Here is a 27378-nt window from a genome sequence, read left to right on the forward strand (position 1 = left end):
AGGCCTCTCTCTGTGAAGCCCATCATGGAGCACTCTATCTCAGCCCTTCCAATAGAAGACAGAAATTGGCAAGTCTCTTGTAGTGACTTACGGGTGACAAAAAAATCCCAGACTTCCAAAATGAAGCAAGCGTACAGTTGAAGCCAAAGTAGGACACTTTTTTTTCAGAGAACCTTCTCCTCATTTGTAAATTCACACCATCAGCTCAGTCTCTGGAGGCTATTCTGGCACCATCTATAACTCTGAGAAAATCATCCCACCAGTTTCTCCCGTTTTCACTAAGATGATCATCATTATATTTTAAGCAATTCCTTAAGCACTCAGGGCATCTTTAGTCACTTGGAACTGCAAGCAACTGCAAAAGCAGTAGTGCTTTAATTGCACTCACACTCCATATGGTTTAGCTTCAAAGGCACAGGAGCAGCCTGCCAGGGCTGACAGCTCATCCTGGTGCTCAGCAGGGACGTGTGGGGTGCACGGGGCACATTCAGCGTGGCTCACACAGGTGACACACTAACCGAAATCACTCGCTAAGCCATCAGCTTCAGACAGAGGCGCTGCATCGTCTCACAGCTTCTGCACCTGTGACAGACCACCACACACGGAGGCACAGGGAGTCCCTTACAGTACCATTTGCAGCTCCTGAAGGTGTCTCATCCTGATGTAAAAGGATTTTCTTTCCTCAGTTCACTCTTGCACCCCAAGGTGCACTCACACAAGTGGGGAGAAGTGGCATTATCAACAAATACATAATAAAAGGGAGATCTATTCTCTGGCTAGACTGTAACTTTCACTTACCAGAAAAAAAACCATGGAAAATTTCAGAAAAAAAAAAAATCTTAATTATTAGGAAATATTATAGCTGAATAAACTTCTGAGACACAGCTATTAAGGGCAAAGACATGAGTGATGGGGGATACTGATGAAGAACACAAACTTGATACAGCACAGAAATAAACCTAAAACTTACTCCTGTTGTAGGACAATTTTTTCCCGGTAATCTGATGTGCAGAATTCACAAAGACTGCAAAATGCAACTAGGTTTCACTTCACGATAAAACCACGCATCTTCAGATTTCACAAAGGCTGAAAGGAAGCCTAGATTCTTTTGAAAAATTTCAGTATCAGCGCAAATTAGAATTTAATCTATGTTTTTTCCAAGGTTTGCAATTTGGGAAACAAAGATGTGTTTCAGTTACGTGTAAGCAACTTCACTGTACACACAGTGCTCTCTCAAATAGGAAAAAACTGGAAAAAGCTACGTTTCAAAAGAGAAAATTCACTTGAACGGGCACAGCAGCATTGCGTCATGAGGGTCACATAATTTTATAGTCCTCTTTATCTTCCAGCTGACTGCACAAATGTTAAGCTGCTCAATAATTACACCAGGCAATCACAGACCTAATGAGGGCAGCAGCACTGACCACCTACCTGGCAGTAACCACCAGCTTCTTTGGAACTGCCTGTACAGGCCTAAGGGGAAGCACAATCACTTTGTCCTGACATTTATTGTTTTAATTGAAGATACATAAAACCTACTGTAGGCAGCCCTATGTGTTCACTGAACATGTTTTGTGAACAAGAAGCATTTCAATAACAGCAAAGCAATTCATAAAGGGAAAAACACAAAAAGGTACTTTTGATACTTTTTGTCTAAACAAAGACTTCAGTTTGGGCACTCACCCAAGGCAGGGGAGATCCAAACAGCAGGACAAACAACACACCTGTATTAATGTACCAATGGCTCAGAGTTAAATACATTTTACACTTAGGTTGAACTCCATCTTTATCCCTTCACCAGTTGACTTCAAATGGTGACTTTCGGGAATTTCAGCCTTATGGAAGAGCTGGCCCTGCTAGCATGAGTCTGTATAAATATCCAAAATGCTTCAGTCTTCTGCATTTACAAAACCGGTGTGTGCTTATCCAGGTATTAGAGTCAAACATGCATGAAAAGAAAATCTGAGACACAGCATTATTCTTTTACTTTATTTATAGGAACATTTGGTTTTGAAGACAGTTATTTGACAGTTTTCGAAGTATTCAAGAACATTTCTAATGAAGAGAGCCTGATTATATTTTAATTATTTCCTGTTGCTAATCAGGGTGAGATACAAGCTCTTAACACAACGGAAGCTATCTTGAGACAGGGTGAGTGCTATCCAGATGCACAGTAGTCCTCAACAATCACTATTCCCTTCAGCCTTATTTGTTTAGTGCTCCAGTAAACAAGTGGGACTTCAGTGGCAGCCCTTAAAATGCTCTTTTGGCACTTGGATGGTAGCATATACCAGCCAGCATCCAGTTTGGTAACTTTTTTTGATGTGGGTTTTTTTTCCCCCTTTTCTTTCAGTTTCATCTTCAAAAATGTCAGGTGTGTCAGTAAGTCTAAATTAACTGTAAACCAAAACAAATACACGTGCTAAATGCACAGACTTACAGAAAATACAGAGCTCAGTAAAAGGACTTCATATTCCAAGTCACAAAGGGAAGGGGACAGGTTAATAAAAAGCCCTAAATAGAGGGGTCTTGTTTAGAACTTGGTAATTATGTCAGTCAAGCATGGGCAAGAATGACCTGATCTTTCAAAATTAAATTTCCATCTCCAAGTAAACAAAGCAATGCTTAGTTAAATGCAGAGGAGCAGCAAGCCTATCTTCGTAAGAGGAAGTAGTAAACAGGCTTCAGAAGAAATATGAAAAATACTTAGATTTCCAAGAGGATTCCAAAATTCCAGTTATAAAAGCCAGCAAACATTTGCTGTTGGAGTGTGCTATTACTGATACAATTAAACTTGTAAGAAATGCCAAGATGGAGTTTGTGACAGGGAACAGACGGTTTCCTGAACTGCATCAATCAACATACATCTCGTCATATACATATTGTGTGTAGGAAGCTTACAAGAATCTTCTGCTTATTTCCCTGAATCTTAAAAAAAAAAAAAGAAAAAAAATAAAGAAATATTACTGTGTAGCATCAATGGATGCTATGAAATATTTTTATTTGCATAGGCAGCAACTAGGCCAACTGGAGTTAGGGCAAGTCCAATGTAATTTAAAAACCTTTCCTCCCAGTTTTTGGCAAGATTTGGCACCTCTATGGTTCAGCACAAAATGGTAGGTGCTCAGCTTGTCTGACTTTTGTCTAAACTATCAGTAAACTCCCATATAAACTGATTAAGCATAGCCCTTAATGTGCTCATTTCAGATTCAAGTTTACTTGCATATCACCTCAGTGGTTTTTTTTCCCCTCTTTACCGAATGTCTATTAAGGAACCGGAAGATATGAATTGTATGTGATCAAATTAAGATGTCATCTGTCTATGAACATTATGCTGTGAGCTGCAATCAAACATTAACAGCAGAAAAAAAGCACTACCACCTCTATGACTCCATGTGGTTTCCTAAGGAAGCTCTTCCTTTTAATACACATCAGCTAGTGTTTCAAACAGTACTTTTCAAATGGTGCTGGAGTAGATCCAAAGCAGCTCCAAACAGGCATCCATTAGCCTGCTACTACATAATCATACCGTAGTCTGCCATAGTTTATTTAAGTCATCAACTCAGAAGCTCGCCAACATTGGCTCCTTTAACTCTAGAACACTAGGAATTTAAAAAAAAAAAAAAAAAAAAATCTCAAAATATTGCTAAAAGCATCAGCAGAGGGCATGGGGTGGAGCAAGGGGCATCAGAAAGCAGTCCAGAGTCAATTAGTATCAGCTCCAACTGCTGATGTCAAGAGAAGCTGAATTGCAGCAGAAGCCCTTCTGCCGAGGTTCCCAGGCAGCCTCAAGACAGCGACAGTGGGAGGGAAAGCCAAAGGTGCAGTGAGCACCTGCAGCATTCGGACATCTCCATTGAGCATCCCCTGGCTTTGTCTTTAAACACAAAAGGCTGATGGCTTTTCCAAGCAAAGGCTTGCGGAGTTCTGAATCATCTTCAGGTATTCTTGCAAGAGGAAAAGTTATCTAAAAGCTGAAGCTTCCATTACAAGAGAAGCCAATACCACTACTTGCTGTAGCTATTCAGTTGAAGTTGTTTTCTACTTTCAGCTGACACTTTGTATTCTGGGGTCTTGACAGCAGTTTCTTCCACACCCCTCCCTCAGCATTCTTTAAAGAATAGATTTTCTTAGTTAATTCAAAAAGACTGAATATTTCCCAATACAGTAACTCAAACTACTTACTGTATAATCAATGCTTTTAGATACAAGTATCCACTGGGCATTTTATTTCACATAGATACCCATGGGGTCAATTACACTTGCTGTGCAAATCATGCACTTGAGTGTGATCAGTGACATTAGAAATTCAATTATCTTTGGCTTTCTAGATGAATCTTTGGATGGAACAGGGCACAGCTATGTGGCTAATTAATCTGTACACAGATCCCATGTTAAGCAGATGGTGAAACTTGGATGTGATTTCATAGTAACACATTTGAAAGTGACAATTCTAAATCTCTCACTTTGTCTCCAAACTGGCTTTGGGATAACCTGCTATAACCTGCAACAATCATCTAAGTAGCATCAACATTCAAATTAACCAGATTCTTCCTGCTATTAGGACACATCCGAAACTGAGGAGCTTTCTAGACAGTGGTTACCTTTGGTTCATTTGAAATTGTTTCAGAAAACAGAGAGTCACTGCTTTGACAGAGAACAATATTTTTCTGTTTGTTTGCTGATTTGTAGCCCTACTATTATGTTATTATTATACTATACTTTATTATGCTTTATTATCACCACCTATGCTGCCTCAAGAAGGCAATAGGCAAGTAGTCTAAATATCACCTTCTTGTGTAAGCAGGAACTGTTTCCTCCAAGCTCCATTCCATTTTTGCCTTTTTCCTTGCTTACTCTACGTCACGTATCACCTGAAAGTCAGATGATTTAACCATCTGCAATGCCTCATCATCTTCATTTGTCCAGCTATAACGAGAATAGCTGATGTTAACAAGTTTCCCATTTTCCACTTTGAAAATTTCTTGGAGTTAAACATAGACACACCACAGCCCTCAAGCTGTTACAGAACATGAAAGAGGAGAAAAAGAATTCAGCAACGCTAGATCTCAAACATTTCCATATAGAGCTGAAAATTAACTAACACTGTCCCAAGAAGCCAGAGCAGAAAGGTAAGAGACAAATATGGAACAAAATGGAACCTACTCTCCATCTTACAACTGCGTTAGGTATTTTCTTGTTAATAAAGCCCTAACTAGGTGTATTAGTGAGAAATAATTTAGCCAAGAATACAAAAATGGAAATCCTAGGGAGGAGACTGCTACCTCTCCCAGCTGGAAAAAGAGATACGAGTTGACTGAACAAAGAAAAACCCTAAGGACATAGAAGGAGCAAAGGTATAGGGCAGGGATAGAAGACAGACAACTTGCCGAATTAACAGAAACAAGTAGGCATTTTTAAGATAGCTGACAACTTTTCAGTGTGAAATACTTTCATTACTAATCCCCAATGGAACCGAATGAAACACAGTGTGAAAAGCTCCCTTTTAAAGAACAGAGGCAAGAAGGAGAACTTGCAAGTTCTGGTTTATAACACTGAGTGTACGAAGTCAGAAGACACCAGGGGCTTTGCTGGCTGATCAAGTAACAATCCCACAGTGTGAGATTCTGGAAAACCGTATTTCTGTCCACACAAAGCCTGGTAATGGCCACACCAATTCTAGAAAATTAAGAGACCACTCAATTTTGTTATGTGCAGTAGATACATGTGTGCCATATGACTTAAGGTGTGAAGTCCACCCAGGAAAAATTCAGGGTAGGGGGAAGTGTAAAGCAGATGGCTTGACTTTTTAGTTAAAGGTAGTGGGACTTTTAAGAACCAAACATTTAGTAGCCAATTTTAGAACTTCTTGAAGAACCAACACAAAACACATCCAAACAGGTGAGTTGTTTTGCCTTGCCCAATATTTGGGTTTTTTGCTACTAATGCAGGGCCATTAACAGTATTTATGGCCACGGGAAATTGATCCAGATGAAAGTAATGCTTGTGACTGAGATGTCACAAGCATTACTAACAAAGCACTGTACTCTGAAGCAGTGTGTTCCCTCCTCTGGCCACCTTAAGCCTTTTGTCCATTTGCTTAGCCTAGCTGGATAAACCAATCTACATTTGATGCTATCCACCCATCTGAATTGTAAAGTTAATACAAAGACATTTTATTTGCCCATAGCCATTTCTCTCTTACCTCTCAATTCATGTCAAAGAAGCAAAGAGCTTTGTTAGTTGTGGGATTAAAGTCAGGCTCCTTCAGTTTGTATGCTTAATAGGAGCAGTCACATCAGTGGCTGAAGTCTGGTCTTAAAAGAGCCAGGTTAGTCAAACATAAGACAGAAATTCAAATGCTCTATGTTTAGTCTACCATACTTGATAAGGAATTAAGCATTTGCCACAAATAGTGCCTGAAAGCAATTATTCCCATATTATGATGGCAGTCCAGAAAAGTTATGTATATCTCTGAATTCTTTTTCTTGTTAGTACGAAACACTATGGTGATAGTGGAGACCACACTTAGACAGGTGTCTGCCTCTCCCCTGACCAGCCAGAAGGCAGGGCTGAAGCATCTTTTGTGGGTACACTGCTGCATTGCACACAACTTCCTACTGCATACAGCCAATACATCAGCAGGGAAAGTGTCATTTTCTGGAGTTTGTTATTAGCTGAACTGGGTAAACAATACTGGCCCAAAGTACTTTGCTGTCAAGGAATGGAGCTGTTGAAGTACAGAATATCTGAGTCATACAGAGGACTATAAGACTTCTTAATAGTACAGGCAAGATGAAGTGTCAGGGAAACTGAACCTGCAGGCACACCTTCCTAGGAACAGGATCTAATGCAGCAACACCATTAGAAGTAATAATTCAGAGATCCAAGACAGTAATAAACAAATAAAATTTAACATTGGGAAAAGGACAAAAAGAAAAAAAGAAAGACAGTGGAATCTTTTATAGCATATCAAACTTCTTCTGACAATCAGTATTAGAGAAGCTATTTCCTGTAAATGCCTGTTAGATAATAAGTCTAATTTAACCAAGTACTTTTTAGATTGGAATACAATACATCTGTGGGTAAACTCAGTCAAATTGAAATGACGTTTTAATATATTTAGCATACTCAGTGTGTAGCCCTGCACAGAAATTCAAATTTATCTCAGCTGATGAGGAAGCTGGAGTTTACTTGATTTCCAACTTGGTCTCAAAATAGTGAGGTAAATTCCAATTTACAGTCTCGATTACTAGTCCCACAAAGGGTAAAAGAGTCACAGTTTGACTTGCAGGCTTTTAAATATAATTTATTTTCTAGTGACAATTGAAGGATCCAGAGTTAGATATAGCATAAAATCAACTCAACTAAGATCAGAAAACAAGTATAGAAAAAATTTCACTGAGGGGTTGTCAGTGCAGATTAAAATGCCTAACACATCCTACTTGGGTTTATCACATTGTTTGAATAATTACTACTAAGATTCACAATACACTTTTTGTGCATTTTCAATATGATTCAGCTAAAGGTATCAAGCTATTCACCAAGAAGAATGCCATACCTTTCAATAAATGCAGAAATACCACATCTTTACCTTCTGTCAGAAGGTCAAACCCAGTCTCCCAATACTCTGGACATGTACCACAGGTGGACAAAAAACCCCAGACCACCTCCCACAGGGCAATCGAGCAGCTAACTACCACAGATATTTCTTTTTTTCACCTGGAGCTTTACCTGTCCTCATCAGCAACCTCTGAACTGACCCAAGTTGTCAAAACAATGTCGTCTGTTCTGCAACTATTTGTTGGTCCGGCACTCACTCACCCTTCATACAACACAGTGGTTCAGATAGAGTAGTTTCAGGTCTGCGGCATTAAAAAAGTTATTGTAATACATTTTAATCACCTATATAACAACATGGAACCTGAACTTGCATCCCTCAGAGGAGGAAAGAGCAGTAACATGGCCAGAAAGAAGGCAAAGTTAACAACTCTGAAGGCGAAAACCTTCCCTCCACTCTTCATGAATTATCACACCTTTTTATTGGGCTTTCCTTGAGCTGGATACACAATACATTAGATCATTTGTGACTGAACAGTGGTAGTCCTTTAATAATATCTCATTGAGTGCCTCCTTTCTTCTAGTAGTACAATTTCTTAGTTTTCATTTGTATTGTATCCATGACGACTTTGGACATAGTCCAAACATTAAATCTTATACTTTTTATGATTAGACTACCTTGTAGAATTTAGAGATACTTGGGCAGAGGACAATTTACATTTATCAGTGGTAGAGATGTGAATTACTAATCATCTCCTCCTTCCCTACCTCCCTCACCAGTGATTCTGGGTATTCAATTCACGCAAGTGCTGGATTTTCACACAGTACTAAATGCTTCCTGTTATGTAAGACAAATGTTGAAAGGATTTCAGCATGCAACACCACAATATTCCAAAGCGGTACTGTTAGGAAAAAAACACATGCTCTGCATATACAACCACAGAAGAAACATGTCACCAAAAAAGTGGATGCATTTTTCCAGACCTTAAGCAATCTTAAATCTGAACAACAGAAGAAAATTTTATATTTTGAATGTTTTTATTCCAATCAGAATACAAATACAAGCATTTGAAAACGTACAAAAATAAAAAAGGACATTTTCTACATCTTAAAAAAGCAGATCAAACTTACTTCTATATGTACAGTCCTACTGGTGAGAAATCCTACTCAGAAGACATTGTTTCTGTTCTCTTCTAAGCATTCTATGCCAAATCCTCTCCCCAAAAATCTCCCCAAATCCAGCCACACTTAAAACTAAAAGCAACATTTCAAAAACCTAATACACTAAATGTCCCTGAACAGATTACAAAGAAACCATTTCTCACAGGTAATAAAACTGTAGGTGATAATGTATTTCCCTAATGACTTTAGGGCAAACTACATCCTGATTGGTAGTTTGCAAGTCAAGCTTTCTGTAGTTTGTTGATACATAACTTGAACAACACAGTTGGATTATATTTTTCTTTTTTAAGCTAATTTACAAATTAAAAAACCAATTATAGCTTTGTTGATAGCATTCTTCCTTCCTCCTTCCCTCAAAGTTATAACTCTTCAAAAAAAAAAAATCTGCAAATAAGAATAAAAAGCAGTAAAAGAGGTCTGAACCCAAAATAATTTGTTTTTTGCACCATCTGCCAACATAAAAGGCACTGAAATGATCACCTGCTCAATACCGCTACATTGTACTAATGAATGCAGAGGAAGCATCGCCACAGCAACAGTTTTGAACCACTCCATAATGTCTACTCAAGTATTTTTGGTATGAAGTTTTGCTCAGTAATATTGATCAAATTATCTTAAGCAGTATAGTTCATCTCAATGTTCTCCCATTCGTTTGGCCAAGACACTGTTTTCTTTCGATGTTCTGACAGTTGATGCTTTTTGGAGCTGCAGTAATGTAAGGACAGGTGAGGCAATGCTCACGTAAAGAGGTAGCCACTTAACTAACATTACGGAAAAACATTTTTGGGGGACACAAAGCCCTTCTTTAGGTCTCAAATACAGCAGGAAACTTTAAAATTGAAAACAGTTGCTCAATTTACATGAATATGCCCAGTTCTTAAGAGAAAAGCAAGGTGACAGTGCTTCAAAGATAGCTCCCAAAAAACAGGTTCTCTCCAACCTTTTTCTTTGCCATTCCTTCAGTTGTCAATTTCAACCACATCATTTAACAGAAAGCTGCTTAGCAAGAGAACAGCTAATACCTACTTCTACAGTGTCCAGAACACAGGCACCCAAGCCATAATCTTCTAGCTGCCACCTGTAACAAGCTAGAAGCATTTAATTTACCTGGCCCTATTGTGGACAGGGATCTCATTAACTTGTCCTGTGATGGAGATAAATACAGGTTGAATGCAGGTTTAACAATGGCCTCCTGCCTGCAGCACACTTACCCATGCTAGCTTTCAATTCTGCTCCTTCTACCACTTGACTCTTACCACTAAATCCAAACATCTGCAGAGGAACACACTAATATCCCAGAAGTAATGTTCAGTTCTGTACAACAGCTAGTTCAGCATGACACAGCCATTCTTAACATTTTGTACTTCAGGTCAGCGGACCAAAAATCACCATTCTGTACTTACGTGCACACGTACTTAGAGAATACAAAAGTCTGTTAAGTTTCTCTGGTAAATTTTAGACACAACTCATTTTTCTGCTGTCTTAAAGTATTTTAAGATTGTCCTGTGAGCTCATTTCATCACTAATACATTATATACACATTTTTTACTTGCTAAATATTTACTTTTTAGTCCACAGGAAAACTAATTTTTCTAGAAAGATCCTGAGCACATTTTTTAACCATTACCACAGACATTCAAAGATTCCTGTGGGTAACATCAGGACATTCTCCAGTTACTTCACACAAGTGGTTAAGATTAAAGGACACTGCTGACAAGCATTTGAAGTTGACTGAAGCTTTTCTTTTTTGCTAAGACATAAGAACACATCACAGGCAGTTTTGTTGCAAACTGAGAAAAAAACAAGGAATGTATTTATTACCAAGGAAAATTAACTCTGCAGCATTTAAAATAGGAGTCATACTTGGGAAAACAGCTAAATAACAGTTTAAGGGTAAGATGTAGCTTCACAAGACACTTACAAAAAGTTGTCTGCTAGTCATCTACCTCCTTCAACTAAGTTTCATATAAATGTAACTGTAAAACCAAACCCAGGAACAGGCAGAATCAATAGATAATAAAAAGCTTTTGATGTAAAGGCAATTGCTTCACTTTTAACAAGGTGGGAAGACAAACAGTGTAGTTTATGGAACAGCCAGTCAGTATTTGAGAGGTAGTCTAGTTGTTCATTTGACTGAGAGAGGTAGAGCTAGTCAAGAAATCAAAAGCTAAGGCCAGTGAAAATCACAATAATCCCAAGTGTTCTAAGATGGAAAAAAAATGCCTCAGCCTGAGACTGCTAATGTCACACGGGATTCAGTTGCCTTGCTCATATTTAGTCACTTTAACACAGGTAAGGTTATTGTAAAACATCCAGAGAGAATGCTCTCAGAGACAGCCAGTGAAAAACCTTAACCACATTTCAGCATGTGCCAAACAATTAATATAGGTTATACATCTTATGACTGCGAAGGTTAATAAAAGTAAGTGGCTCTCCTCTTTGGGCAGGTCGACAGTACTACAAAAACACAGACATACCAAAGACTAAAGGCAAGCTAAGTCTCAAATTCCATATGGTTTACCTATATAAAATTCTCCATACAATTTCTTCACACATGAAAAAAAACCCCAATTATTTTAGAGATGAAAGCCAACAAGACATGAAGGTCATACAGTCAACAGGTAATAAAACCTTTGTTAAAGACATCTGGGTACAGAATCATACATAATGCTCCCTTGGATTGATGTAGACTCTTCCAGGTCCTGAGTTTTGTGGGTATCTGTTGCTCCAATTTTTATAGTAAGTTTGCTGATAAACAGGATACATAGGCTGAAGACCCTCCTGTTCCTGTGGCTCTTCAGCCTCACAAGTAAGTTGCATTCCATTCACAGCTTTCTAAACACACACAAGGAGTAATAAGTTTCATAGTTCATGTATAGAACCTGCAATTCCTATTCTTGGTAAAGCTTTAAGCAAAATCAAAGATGCATGATTTCCAAAACAATCCTATGAATAAAGAAATAGGGACTTAAAAATTCCTAACAGAGTCAACCTCAAATGTTTGTTTCAAAGCTCAATAAATCTAAAGAGCAAATCACCAACTAAGAAAATGTCTGTCAACACTCCTCTGCCTTATGTTACTCACCAAAAAATGAAAGCTGAAGTATTTAAGTATTTAAATTAGTCAGCAAAACTACTATAGGATATTAAAATGGTATTGCCACTTTCCACTTAACCCACACATCCAACAATTATTGACAGGGATGGTCAAATATTTTTTTGTTCATGAAAAACAACATTGTAAGCTTATTTTATGGAATGAGATTAAATCAAAGCTTCAATCAGGAATTCAAGCCATCTTATTATTTACCATGTGCTGCAAGTTTCCAGCATCTTTCTCTCTGTACTGGCTCTGCAACACAAAATGTTCTTTCTGAAAGAAGAAAAGTTACAGGGGAAACAAGTCAAGATTCAACACTGCAGAACAGGTTTGGTTAATACAAAAAACACCAGTCATCCCAAAATATACTCTGCCTTAGGAAGTGTCTTAATTCACTCAGAATCCTTCTTACAATCCAATGGCTAGTGGAAAAAAGATGGGTATCAGTCAGGGTCACCTGGCCCAGCTGTGTTCCCTCTCCCAATATCTTGTCTCCCTCCCAATCTCCTGTGCACACTCCAAGCCCATCTGCTGGCAGGGCAGTACAAGAAGCAGAATAGGTCCTGATGCTGTGCAGCAATAAAAACCATTCCTGAGTTATCAACACTGTTTTCAGCACAAATCTCAAACATGGCCCCATTGCGAAGAAAATTAGCTCCACCCCAGCCAAACCACCCACTGTAGGAGATGAGGTTAAAGACCATCAAGGAATCTGGATGTGAACAAGTTCATGGCACCTGATGAGATACATCTGCAGGCTCTGAAGACACTTTCAAAGGAAGTGACTAAGCCACTATCCATCCTATTTTAGAAGTAATGGCAGGCCAATGAAGCTCCCACTGGCTGGGAAAGGGGAAATAAGACCCCCACTTCTAAAAATGGCAGCAAAGATGACCTGGGGAACTACACATTAGTCACACTTCAGTGCCCAGCAAGGTGAAGGAGCAGATTCTCCTGGAAACTGTGCTAAGGCATATGGAAAATAAGGAGGTGGTTGGTGACTCTCAACATGGTTTCACTAAGGGCAAATTGAGGCTGACAAATTTAGTGGCTGTCTATAACAGGATTATAATGTTGATGGACGAAAGAAGAGTAATGGATGTCACCTATCTGGACCAGTGCAAAGTATTTGGTACTGTCTCACATTACATCCTTGTCTCTAAATTGAGGAGACATGGATTTGATGGGTGCACCACTCAGTGGATAAAAAATTGACTGGATGGACACACTCAAAGAGATGGCCCATCAGTGGGTCAATGCCTGAGCAAGAACCAGTGACAAGTGCCATTCCTCAGGGGCCTGTATCGGGACCAATGCTGTTTAACATCTTTTTGACAATGTGGACAATGGGATCAAGGCATCCTCAGTGAGTTTGCCAATGACACCAAGCTGTGTGGTGTGGTGACACACTGGACACAAAGGGATGCCCTCCAGAGGGACCCTGGCAGGCTTGAGAGGTGGCTCTGTGTGAACCTCATGAAGTTCAACAAGGCCAAGCACAAGGTCTTGCACCTGGTTCAGGGCAATCATAAAGAGAAACACAGGCTGGGCAGGGAAGTGACTGAGAGCAGCCCTGAGAAGGACTTGGGAATGGCAGTGGATGAGAAGTTACTTCATGCAGAAGCGCTGAAGTCTCCCTTCTTTCAAATTTTTTTTTTTTGATTCACCATTATGATAAAACAACTTCATTTGTGAAATGGGCTGTTTCCAAACATCCAGAATTCACCAACTACCTGAGTTAGTGGCCAATCTAAGTCACACCAAGCAATGCCATCTAAGAATTATGATTTAGGGCATGGTTTGCACTGTGGTATCATCACTCCTAATTAAGTTCTTCCTTTATGCCACACTTAGTATAGGGGCACAATAGGCCAAAGCAACATCTTTGCATAATCGTATGTATTTTTTGTTTTGCAATTCCTTCTTTTCCCAACAGTCTCACAGTGGTAGCAAGAACACGAAGTAGCTAGGTTGCTGGTCTTTGTGCAGAAGTCCCTCCACAGCAAGTATTCATACAGGTAGGTAACATTTGCAGTCATCACACATCCATATTCTCACCTTCAAAAATTATTTTGAAGAGAACCCAGTCTCAGTAATGTTTCATTCTTTCTTACTTTATCCTCCTTCCCCTTAACATTTTACCCTTCCACATTTGTTTAGTTCAAGTTTTGAAGCAATTTTGAGTTGTTTAAGTTTTAATGTGACCCCCACATGCATTGTAAAATTACTTTAAAAAAATCATGTAATAATTCCTATCTTCTCCACTCCTCCAACAGTTATTTTTCACCTTCTTCACAGGTCTATTTTTCCAACTTTAGTTTGTCAAACTTTTTGTCTTGTAATTCCATTTCAAAGTGTCCTCTCCTGCCCTTAAGGTCACACTGCTTTTGCTTCTCAAGTCCTAAATGCAATCTGCATTTCTGTGATTTACCACTCAGCCGGCAGCATTGCTCTTTCACACCTGAGCTAAGAGCATGAGTTCACCACACAAGAAGGTAAAACACAGATGGGGAACAAGAACAGTCCCATCTCCACCAAAAGCTAATGTTCTTTAAACAAACAAACAAAAAATCTGCTTGCTTGAGAAATTCTACCAACAGTGGATGTGGACATGATTTAGACACACACTGGAAACCAGAATAGCAAATTCCAGTCAGTCCATTTATTCAATTAAAACTGTAAGTCAAAGGAAATCATCTCACATGGCACCTTCACTAGATAATGAAATTATACATTTTACAGCCACGGAGCAAGTGACAGAACCAAAATTACAGATTCTGTCAGACAAATGTGCTGAGCTACATAGTCTGTGTCTTCCTGCATGGAAACAATCTGGGGTTCTGGGCTTGGATTCTTAACAGAAGTTTGCACTGTCTTACCATTACATTTTGCAGAGTTTCATGAAATCTGTTTTATTCTGAGAATTCTCCTTCTCAAATAGTTCTTCAAAAGCCTAAAACCAACGATCTCAGCAAAAAACTTCATCTTACATTTTCTGATACTTTTCAGTTTAGAAATTCCATTACAAAGGGATCTACTACCAAAACAGTTTGTGCCTCATTCTAACCCCATCTGATAATTTTTTTTTCCTATTTGAAGATCAGTACAGATGATTTTATCTATGCACACTTTGTGCTCCCTTCCATTCAATCTTGTTTGCCTAAACAGTTCTTTGGTCTAAGGCAAATGATAACAATAATGCTTCCTTTTTCATCAAGGAAGAGATATTCCCACCTCAATGAAAAGCATAAGGAAAAGAACTAGAAGAATGCAAGAGAGCCATAATCTATAAATGAATCAATATTATATTAGGTTTAAGGGTTCAGTGGCTGATGTTTTCAAATTTGATTCAGAAATATCATCATTTGGTAAATGGTGTTTTATGCTTTTAATGGTGCTAAGACAACTTCACTTTTTTCTCTCCCGTTGTGATCAGTAATACAAATATTATTGTTAAAGAGCTTTGCTTGGCTAAATAAGTGAGGCATTCTTCCAAGCTGCAAGTCTAAAGTCAGACTTCTCATGGGCAGACCTACCTACTGGGCTGCATTTCCCTTATCCACTCTTATTCCTGTTTCTACAGAAGAACCCTGTTAAATTCTGAATACTTCAACAACTCTGAATGTTGCACTGCATTGTGCAAAAGACGTTTTTTTCTCTTTCCTTCATAAGCACCTGTCAAGGTAATAATAACTTCAGTTCTTTCACATTGTCCAAGACTGCCTGTCTCAAGCACGTTTAGAGGAAAATAAAGAAGCTTTTGCTTCTTAGTACTGTATTGTTTGAAACAATGAAGCTAACTCTAATGATTCCAAGGACTGCTGGAATTAGTGCACCCTCTTCCACTCCTTTTTAAAATATTATGCAATAGAAAAATTGCTCTTTAAGCCACTGGAATTCTTGCATTGCTCAACTTCTTCCTGAATCGCCTCAAAAACTGCGTTGCCAAGCAGAGATTCCTCTCTTACCAAGGACGTAACCTTCAGGCTGCTCTCACCACTCTTTCACATTACATGCAATAAATAGTTCTGAGTAACAGAATAGTATTTCCATGACAATGATTATTAAAAGGACACCCAGACAAAAGCAGGAGTGCTGTTGACAAAAGAGTTGACAAAGATGAACCTACAGTCTTCACAGTAAGTTTAACTATAATGTAATTTTTTTCCATAGTATTCCTATGTTTTGGACTTTTGCCTCACTCTTTTAGGGCCTTAAGTGAACCAGTTTTTCCCAGTTCTGAGGTGATTCACATGAATACATGAATTGGTATCTGCAAATACCAGTACAGAGAAATTATGAGTACTCAGTTACATAGTACTTGTACATACTGGTAGCTCATTATTAACACTAGCATGTAAATGATAACATATATTTAAAGTAAACTTAAATCTTCCAAGTCTCAAGAAGTACCCATGAAAGATACTGACTAGCCAGTATTATCCCAGGTCTACAACACTTCCCCTCATTTTAATACCATCATCTACTGACTCAGATATGCATAAAATTAGTTAAATACTGATTGCTGGGATACAAACAAGAGAATTTCAGCATCATCAGTTGAATCTCAAATACTTTACAAGATCAAAAAAAAGCTACTGTCCATGATTTGAACAATAACAGTACAGATGATTGAAAAACTTGAACATTATTTATGACAATTTACCAGAATCAGCCTAAATTGAATCAATCCACTTTCAATTCTAAGTTATTGTGAGTATGCAGAAGACACCATTTAAATTCATTCTTCTTTACTTTGCATCTTTGTGCAGCCTATCATTTCCACTCAGACTGAACTGATCATCTATTGTGGTTGACAAAGCAGTGACAATTCCCCTACAGTTGTTTTCAGTGTATCCAGAAGTTTGCACCTGAACTCCCAGTGAGAGGCTCACCTGCTTCTCAGTCCTGGTAGGCAAGGCAGCATTTGGAACATCAGGCAATACAGTAGTGAGCACAGACATTTAGTCACACAGGACAAGACACCCTGACAGGCTGCTAACTTGTTTCTTTTGCCTCTTTACAGCTATCCAAATGCTGGCTTGTTACACCAAAACAATGCAACCAACCACTTTCTGGCTAAAGCCAGTATTTTGACATTTATTTCTGTTAGATAAAATGAAGATCTTGCCTCAAGCATAACAGAGTACATACTGATTAGAGGCAGTATCAGCTAAGACGACAGCCTCCAGCTCCAGTTCTTTTCAGTTCTGGAGTTCCACAGAGAGAAAAAGACAGGTACACTAACAGCGTTATGCCAACATCCATTTCTTAAATAAAGCCTAGTTAACACCTAACCTGAAGAGGAATCTTTCTCCTCCCAAAACAACTTAAAACTCTGTTTATCCAACTTGAGGAAAATGAATATTCGATTCAGTCTCTTCACGATTTTTTCTCTATTTACAAAGTAAATTTTCATAAAACATTTAATTAACCATTCCAAGACTACAGTCAGCTTCAGCCTAAGTTCTTTAGTACCCATCAACAGAAGCCACGGTATACACAACCTAGAAAAGAATTCAAAGACAGCGAAGTTCTGAAGAGGAAAGCAATAAGGTACACATCCTCGTATGTCTATCTCCTTTATAAGTAGCTCTGTAAAGGACAAATAATTGTATTTCCTAGTGTTGTCATTTTGCCATCTAGCAGCACTACAGATGCACAAACAGCACAATAAACTATATCTTTTGATTCTATAAGCAAGACAATATTTTTCAAATACTTTAAGCCAAAATCGTAGCAGAAGAATGATTCATCAAAAATTGTAATTGTTGAGTACTGTAGTGACAGAAGAAATAGCTAAGATGCCCAACCTGAGCACAGAAAAGCACTGGTTCTTTTGTGTCATCTTTAGTGCTCTATCACCTTTAAGGTAAAAAGATGAAAACCTTATTCTTTATGCCAACAAAATGTTTTCTACCTTCACAATGTTATAATCATCAGGCTGCTACTAAAAGCAGCAATGGATCTCAGAATAGTTTCCTGCCTCACTCAGCAACAATATACACAAGTATTACTCATTGTTACGTTTACAACATAAGGAAAGCTTTTATCAGCAACTGATATTTGGTGAGCTTTAGTAACTATCAATCACAAAGAAAATCTACAAGAATATTTTCAATGTTATTAAGAACTCCATCAAAATCCTTCTCAAATGTAGGTGAAGATTTTTTTCCCTCTATGAAAAAGGACTTTTATAGGTCCTTAAAGCTGCAAAGATACACCACAGTATCGGAAAAAACAATATTCCTTATAAACAAATGATTGTCTTCATTACCTCAGTGTTGTTATTCAGCACATCAGTGGTTAGAATCACATTATTTATGCTATGTACTGAAGATGGAACAAAAATTTAATTAAAAACAACTATAATCTAATACTTACAAATACTGATAGGTGACGGAAGTTTTCTTCAGTGTAAGCAGAAATCTAAAAAAATCTGACTGACTAATTTAACATAAACACACACACACTAAAGGCACTTCAGGGGCCATAGCCAGGATCTATAGTTTTCATTAGCTGACTGGTTTATTATATGAAGTGTAATAATCAATGATATTAGCTTAAGCCATCTCTCATGAATACATCTCCCCTATAATGCCTAGTGCAAGAGAAGCCTGAATTCACCTGGAGTTTCCCAAGCAGTCCAACCCACCTCAAAACCATGCTGTAAGGAAGAAAGTAGCCCTATCCTTCCTTGCTCCCCACTTATTCAAACTGTTTCATTTGCTAGAATCAGCTTTCCAGTGTGACCTCTATGAGCCTGTTTGATCAGACTACACACACACAAACACTAAATGCTGCTAAAGAACTTTTTTGCCAATTGCTCTCTTGCTTGGGCAGCATTACTTTGGATGACAAGAAGCTACCCCTGAAAGCACACTAAAAATTCAAGTACTTGTCACAAAATTTGTATGGGTCTTTTGTCGCTGGTAAACGCAAGAAGAAAATATAAAATTATAAGTTACATAATTGCAAATATTTAAAAGTGATTTAGTGACCTTCAACAAGAATCTAACCCATACTTTGGTAAATTAGCCAATTTACCAATTTACCAAATTGGTAAATTACCAATTTACCAATTAGTCAAAGCCCGAATTCCAATATATGCCCACCCCTCAAATGTTGTTAACTCAAAAGAATGGCAGTTGTTTACTAGCAAGGGAGCTGATGAGATCACTTTGTAAGTTTACCAAACATAACTTTTCCCCTTATGAACACTGCTTTATAAAGTTATGTATATTCTCTCATCAGAGAATTTCAACGATAGGTTTTCTAATTCAAAAGAATCTGTGCCTGTTAGAAATACAAGATGATCTGTCTACCAGTTTCCTGACCTCTAACTAAGGATGACTTTAACATTACAGATAAGAGATTTGGATATCACATACATAGGGAAACAGCTTGGTTGTGAAACAATTGAAAGGCTCCATATATTACCAGGAAAGCAAAATCAGACTAAATTAACATAATAAAGCAAAGTTAATGCTTTCCTTAAGTCAATTTAAGATGCATATAAACACTTACTCACCTGAAGCATAGCTTCTTTCTGTGGTACTGAGAATGTTCTCTCCTCAAATGAAGCTGGTTTGTGAGTGGGTGGAAGATCAATCCTGTAGTAAAGAAAGAATGAAACATGACACATCATGTTTGTGAAGTCCAATTGAATGGTCAGATATTAACTGCCAAATCACCCAACACTCAGTACTCATGGACAAACACCTTTCAGTCAGCAATAACTCAGATGGGATATATTGTAATGGAACATGTCCACCACACTATTATTCAGCCACACACTTTTTGTAGAGAAGCACCACCTATAATTTGTTATTTATTCCATACTGCGTTAAGCAGACTGAGCTTCCCCTCATACACTCCAACTGAGGATTAGAGACTACTGGTATCTATCAGTTTCTAAGTTATGACATAGAGCTCGAACAACATTTTTAACTACAGCCTTTCCTTAAAAAGCCTTTGAGAAAGCCTTACTATCAATTCTTACATGCAAGACTTTTTCTATTGTAACTTTCTCAGTGAAAGCAAATGGTTATAACAGAATTTAAATGTTTAAGACCATTCATATAAATATGCTTCAGATACAGAATTTAAGAGAAACAAACAAGAAAACATCATTTCTAACATGTTAGAAATTGCTCAAGACTCTTGACTCATCTTGCTAGCTCAATGCAAATGAAGAAACTTACTTTATGCTAAAGGCTATAAGTTATTTTACTCTAATTCTCATTAACTATATGTACAGACATGAGCAACATTTTCATTTCTCATTCAGATTAAGTGTTAACTGTATATGGGATGTGAGAAGACTCATATTTACATATATTCTAAGCCCTCGTCACTTTTTTTATGCATGTTCCAAACAGGATCTAGACATCATCCACTTTAACTGACAAAATCTTTTCAGACTTTTTTTGTTTCCTTCTTTTGTTTGATCACATTGGATGCTGAATAAAGTAAATTGCATATCTGTGCCAGAGACTTGAAGAAACAACCAACATTCCAGAAAGCACAAGAAGTCAGTAATTTCTAAGCACGTATCTGTGGGAGCTTGCTTAATTTTACAAACATATCAGGATTAATTTTAGGGGGCCTTCAACATCTCCAAAGCATGGACAATTTACTTTCAAGTTAGACCCACAGTTACAACAAACTAGCAGTCACTGGCATCAGTCAAGAAGGGACTCTCCTTTGCCCTCCAGTTAAATCCATGAGTAGTTTTGTTTCAAAAAACCCAAACTTCTCAAGAGGTAAAGCATTATATTACCCCTGAAGTAATTCTTACCTTTCTCATTTATTTTTCAGAAATACTAGTGTGATTTCACATTTGTCTACTCTGAAAATAGAGCCCTGAAATTATGAAAGCTGAACAGCTGCTAAATTAAGTCAGACACTTAAATTCATGTATAAAACAAATGCTTTCTGCATATTGCTTTCAACTGAATTAAAAAAAAAAAAAAAGTCCAACACATACTCACACTTTGTCAAGATAGGCTGGCCTTTTCTTCCTTGGGGTCAGCAGCACTGTCACAAAGATGGTAATGATAAAAAGAGCAAGGACTGCTCCAATCACAGCCCCTGCTACAGCAACAGAAGATGTCTGCCTAAAGGGCACATCTGCAATGTGATAGCATAGATTACAACTTTAAGAAGTTCATATACTTTCAATACTCAAATAAGATACTTCAGCATTGTTCTGAGAAAGGCTTCTTCCTTCCACCACCTAACAAAAAGCCTTGTCCTGCACTAGCATCTTTGTAGTATTACCTCAACTTACCCAACTAAAAAACTGGAGGAATTAAGAGAGTTCATGAAATCAAAACTGATTTCAAAAATTTCATGGATTACTTTCAGTAAGTACTAGCAGTATGCTTTCATTGTCAATTTCAAGGCAAGATGACATTACAAAACATATGGCTTGCACTTACATGAGCTAACAAGGTGTTAATTCAAAAACCTGGGCAACTATGATTTATTGACAATCTTTCTTTAAAGACACTTAAGTCTGCAGAAAGCAAAAAAGAAAAACTAAGTCAGGGTAAAAAAAACATATACTACTAGGAGCAATGAACACGCAAAGGAACACAAAATACTTGGCTTACACTTATCAAAGCAACCCCTAAGACCACCTATCATCTTCAGGACTTCACACTTCAAGCTACAAGAAAGTAATTTTCATAAATAAATTTTAATAAGGGGAGAGAAAAAGCTGTGTTTTTTCCTTTCAAAGCATTTTTCTTTTGACCTTAGCATTGTCAAATCCAATGCTGAACAACTCTCATACTGAATTAACACACTTGTCAGTCTTTAAAGGCCACTCCTTTCGCTATGCTTAGAAATCAATTTTTAAGTCTCAAAACTGAAAAACCTAATATACTTTAACTTAAAATCATCAGTGCTTCAAACTTGCACCAAGAGGTTAAAAAAAAAATTCAAAATTGGAATAATTCATGTCAGCTGCACTAAACACTTACCTACAATAATGCCCTGATTTACAATGATTACCAAATCAGAAATTTTAACAGCAAAGAAATTGAAAACTAACACAGTTCTATACCTGCAACATATTTCTAAAGCAGTCTACTTCAGCTATTATCCAAACGGGACACAACCATTCTCTAATCTCTTACTGAAAGAAATTTTGAGAGCCTCTTCAGCTGTATGTTCTATTCACAGATAAAAACCCTGAAACTATGCAACATGATTTATCAGTTCCTCAGAGCTCTAATGGTGTTCTGTCTGTATGCTGGAAAGCTGAGCAAAATCTCTCAATTAAAAAAAGAAACCCAAAATACAACACTTGCACTCTAATACAGCAATTCCTGTCCCCTCACTGCTTATGAAAGATCTAACATGAATATTCCCCTGGGATCACATTCACAAAGGTATACTTAAATAACTTGAAAAAAATGGAAAAAAGCTTTTTTTATGATTTCCTTAATGCTAAGGAATAAAGTCCTAGAGTAACAACTGGCAGAACTTACTTCCCTCCTCAAGATGAACGCAAGGCACCACCTTTGGCTTACACAACAGCTTTCCTGGCATAAGCTCCGTGTGTCTGTCAGATACCAGCCTGGACACTATAAACTGTTCTGGCTTTGGCTGGGATAGAGTTCATTTCTTCTCAGGAGCGGGTACAGTTGTTTGGATTCAGCATGAGAATAATGTTGATAACCCACCCACATTTTAGTTTTTATTAAGTTGTGTTTATCCTAAGTCAAGGACTTTTATTTTGTGTGTGTGTCTCACGCTCTACTAATGAGGAGTTCACCTAACCACTGCATTTTAACTGGCTTAAGTTTAGTTTACACTGGGTGCCCTCTTCTTTTAGTGAAAAAGTCTCAACTAATGAATATTACGTTCTTAGGTCCAGAATTCCTGAAGATGCCTTGGTCTTGTGATTACACCAGGAGAGTTTCTTGACTGCTTCATCCTAACTTCATGGTGCCTTTTCTTCTAGCAAATTCTGCTATAATGTTAAAGCATCAAAAAGTATTATACTTTCAATCGAAGTCCAGCCTTTGAGTCTCATTTTGGGTGAGATGACAATAACCACCCACTGGCTTCTGAACACCAGGAAAAATAGTAATATCCCAGCAAGTGTAGTGACACACAGAAACTTAAGGGCAATTATCACAGGGCACACTCATTTTGGTTTTTTGAACTGCTTTGACAAAACATCAGTCTAACCAGTGGAATGATCATAAACCCAGACCACCATGCCAAGCTGAACAAGCCAGAGGGCACCTAAGATGCATAGTGCCACCTACAAAGCATTTTAACCACCAGAAATAGATGGGAATTGATTAACTCCAAGAAATACGGTTGAAGCTAACAAAGACAACAGAATGAAAAAACAAGGCTATTTTTAAGTATGCAATTCCTAGTTAGTTTATCAGCTGTGCTTGAAATTAAATGTTTTGGACAGTAACCACCTCCATTTATCATTCTCTTAATCTTCTTAAAAGAGTTTCTGAAGATGCTTGTTTTATAAGCTTAGGGCCTCCAAGGGGCAATACTGAACAGTCCATCTCAAACAGCTTGAACACTTCAGCACATTCTATCCAGCCTCTGGGTTTATTGTGCTTTTCCATCTCCAATTCTTAAGAACATACCTGTGAAGCATTTTTGAACACTACCTATGTTCCAGAATGTAAGAAAAAGTTTATTCACACAACAGCCATTTGTACGTACAATCAATTCTTTTTACAGTAGACTTAATGTACAAAACATTGCAACACGCGTAAGCCCTATCCCTATTAATAACTTCAACTCCAGAACATTTCAACTTCTTATCCCATATGAATTAAATATATATATATTTTAAAAATCAAAGCAAAAAATCCACAGAGACAAAAGCAAGGTATCCCATGTGGAAAACTGGTTTATGGTTATGTTTATTTCCAAGTAACACCATCTTTTAAAGATGATATATCAAGTATTTTTTATTTGAAGAGAGGTATAATCTCTTTATTCCAGAAATAATTTGGATCAGAACCCTCTGCTAGAAATTTCACTGCTTCTCTTGTGTTTGCACTCAAACTACAGATAACCGCAATATCACTTGCTATTGTTTTTGGGACTTTGGTCAATCATGTATCAGTACTCCATTAATCCAAACCCAAACTTAAGTTGTTTAGGGATGCTTTTCCATTTGAATTTCAAATAAAGCTGTTGTCTCAATCTTTTTTAAAGACATGCAGTCATATGCAATCACAGTGTATTGTCTACAACGCTCAATACAACTATTTTTGTGAAGCTCTAAATGCTGTAAGCTACCAAACATCATGAGGATAGAAAAGAACTTCCAGCATGAGTGCTCATGAAGCAGCTGTAATTATGCAGCCTATTTCACGTCAACGGTAGCAGAGACTTTTCCCTTTTCAGGTTTCAAATACTAATAGCCTTATCAGCTTCAATTTCCTCAAGCTAAACACTTAAAAATGGCACTTCAAAGGATTTACTATTCTACTTATGAATTTATCGTTGTTCTGCAATTCATCTAAAGTTATTTCATTCCGCCTCACAAAATCAGCAGATTTAGTTTGGTGAATCTGCTCAAGACAAAGTAGAACTATTTCAGATGTCAGACATGATGTTTTAAAGAACATGTAAAATCAGTATTGATTATTCGCAGGGAAAACAAATTCACTGCGGTACAGAGACTGCACAAATCATCTGAATTCCTGTTTAGACTCTTTAGTTGCACCGTTGGAGAGTGCATTTTCAATACCTGAAGTAGCAGCTCAAGTGTCCTATTATTCCCTACTAATAATCTGAAACTCTGGTTACCCTCTTCAAAGCAGGCATTGTAACTTAGGCGGAAGCAGCGTAAAACCGCTGTTTTAAATTCTGGTCATAGAAACTCTAATGCTTTTTGGCACCTGGGAAAATAAGCACATTCACATTAGCCTCCAGCTTCGCAATCTATATGGGTGTTTTCTCCTTAGTTGTGTCCAATTAACCAGCTTTTAAGTTAAATGGTAAGATTCCCAAAAAGCCTCCAAAACAGGTCTCAAAAATTGCACCCTGTGTACTTGCAAAGAGTATCTTGTATACGTTAATGAGTTTTGACATCCTGCCAACTGCAGGCCTAACAAAACACCTTACTGTATGTATATATCCAAACACTAGAATAAGCTTTAGAAATCAATGACTATAAAAAAATAACTTTTCATCTTATTCAAATACAAGCCTTTGACCTGTTTACAGTTACTCCTCAAAATGTTGTTCATAAGTGAGTTTCAGTGCAATAACTTAACTTTTAAGTATATAGTTATAAGAAGGCTCATTAAAATGCTAAGAGGTATTCATTTTTATGCAGAAAAAACCCTAGAAAATAAAGCTTTAATTCTGCTGTAACTCATTTCAATTGGTAAAGTATTTTCTACATAGAAGCATTAAGTTTACCATGGATAGTACCTAGACTGGAGTAATTCAAAGCCCCCAAAGATTATATTTGATCATTGCCTTGGGTAAACTTATTTTTAAATCAGAGAGCCACTTTTTATTCTTAAACAATATTGAATGGCAACTTTAATTTAGCCTTTTTTTTTTTTTTTTTTTTTTTTACCTCTGACATAGACCAATATAAGCACTCTGTGTTAAAACTCAAATCTCAAACAGTAGTACAGCATTGGGAAAAAAAAGCAGCTCAAATACATTTTCCCCAGATTCAGTATTTCCATTGTGTCAAGTCACAATATAAAAACCTTCAAAAAAAAGTTTCGAAAAGTTTATTCCTCCTCTTGTGTAAGTATAAACAATCTGAAAGTGACCAGCCAATGAAGTGAACTGCAGGTACATGTTTAGTTTTCAGTGGTTACTACACATACCACTCCCTCCGAGATATTACCGCGCCATCTAAGTGAGAAACAAAGTCATCATCGTCGTAAAATTCACCACGCATGAAACTCATTCCAAATGTTCCACCTTCATGGTAATCCATTGGTCTTTCATAACGGTCCTGGTACCTGTTAGTATTGTCTATATTGTTCAACTCAGGTTTTCCAGGGTCTTCTAAATAATCCTTAGATATTAAGTTCATTGGGTGCTTTGTTTCTTTTTTTATACTGCCAGGGTAAGAACCCATATCATCTGACTGAAGGACATCTATTTGGGACTCTTTTTGCATATCTGATGGTGGAATGTAGCTCTTAGCAAAGTAGTCACCACGGAATGTCTTTCTTCTCCTATAGCAGGCAACTCCAACCAGAGTACCGAGAAGTAACAGTAAAAGAACCCCACCCACCACACAACCGACGATGATACCCCAAGTGTCGTCCTGCTTTGTTGGCTTTGATGTTGGGAAATTTATTATTCTAGGTTCTGTGGCTAAACCTGTGGTGCCATCAGTCGAAGGATGCCAGGGAACCGTGGGCAGTCGAGTGGTAGTAGTAGGAGGATCTAATGGAAAGAGCAAAGAAGTAGACAAGACACAGAAAAGGCACAGAATGTCAATGCGAGCTAAATCAGTTAAGGGTTTATAAGAAAGCAAAGTTGATGGGTATGTTCTACAAGAATAGTTTTTCATTCTCAACTTCATGGCACTATAAAAGTCTTAAATTGCTCACAAGCTTTGAACTAGCTTCCTGACACATGACTTTGAGTTAAGCTGCAGCAGGACAGAAAGTATGGAGAGTGAACAAAATAAAAATAACCTTCAGGCAGACAATTTGCCCTCCTCAAAGTAAGGAGATGGTTTTTCCACTCAGATGTTGACTGTTCATCATTTACCTCCTCCAAGGAGGAAAAACCCAAGTAGTCCTCTAACTTTCCATCCAGCCATAGGGAATTCTGGATCAAATTAACTGATTATGCTGCTGAGTCAATTATTCTACATTAAATTCCCCATTCAGAAATGATTCAGGGCACTGAACATAAGAATGAAAAACTATGAGTTGTATGCTCAGTCACGTGAACTATTGATTTTTAAGCTATTCTCTCCAAAAACATTTGTTTCATTAATAAAACTTACTCAGCCTCACCTTGGGATTAGTGAAAGAAGCATAGTTAAAAATGGCATGTATTAATCTCAAAGTAACACTTATGTTGAGCAAGGAGACTTCAGGTTTTTAAAATAATAAAAAAAATTAAACATTTGAACCAAAAATTATTTCTATGCATTCCTTCTACAAGCCATTTGATCCTTCATGCACAAAGAAATTTCCATATTTATTCCTCAATATAAAATATCAACTGATTTCATGTCAGGTTATGCATGTAAACAATAGACTGCCAGGTACCAAGCTTCTCCAGCATGCAGATTTTTCCTGTGTTCTTTAGGTCTACTGGAGATGTATGCATCTGTATTGCAGACAAGGTTCCAAGTGACAGGCTGATGACACTGAGATTATACCAGTCAATCGTAGTATTACATACAACTCCACTTCTTATTTCTATGCCACACTGAAAAAAAATTACTTTTTGCCTTGCCCAATGCAAGCTAATTATTTTAAAACCAATAAAGCAATACTAAACATGTTATTATAGCTTGAACCTTTCAGAGAGAATATTACATG

At 37.5% G+C, this 27378-nt stretch overlaps 1 protein-coding gene across 3 annotated transcripts in view; it reads right to left on the reverse strand.

Annotated features, from left to right (window-relative positions):
• Window positions 1–8083: 8083 nt before the first annotated feature.
• NECTIN3 (nectin cell adhesion molecule 3) overlaps window positions 8084–27378 on the reverse strand; it is a 62911-nt gene continuing 43616 nt past the window's right edge. The window contains exons 6-9 of one of the 3 annotated variants that reach the window (XM_032098314.1): window positions 20836–20974; window positions 19374–19455; window positions 12053–12115; window positions 8084–11577 (exon numbers count right to left, since the gene is read on the reverse strand). In XM_032098314.1, coding sequence (XP_031954205.1) covers window positions 11401–11577; window positions 12053–12115; window positions 19374–19455; window positions 20836–20974 — 461 coding nt within the window. In that variant the 3' untranslated portion in view covers window positions 8084–11400. Of the gene's footprint in view, window positions 11578–12052; window positions 12116–19373; window positions 19456–20835; window positions 20975–23497; window positions 26264–27378 lie in introns of those variants that run through there. The other 2 variants (XM_032098315.1, XM_032098313.1) reach the window with 2 other exon arrangements.

Source organism: Corvus moneduloides, chromosome 2, assembly GCF_009650955.1.
Source record: "Corvus moneduloides isolate bCorMon1 chromosome 2, bCorMon1.pri, whole genome shotgun sequence".
Taxonomy (NCBI): domain Eukaryota; kingdom Metazoa; phylum Chordata; class Aves; order Passeriformes; family Corvidae; genus Corvus; species Corvus moneduloides.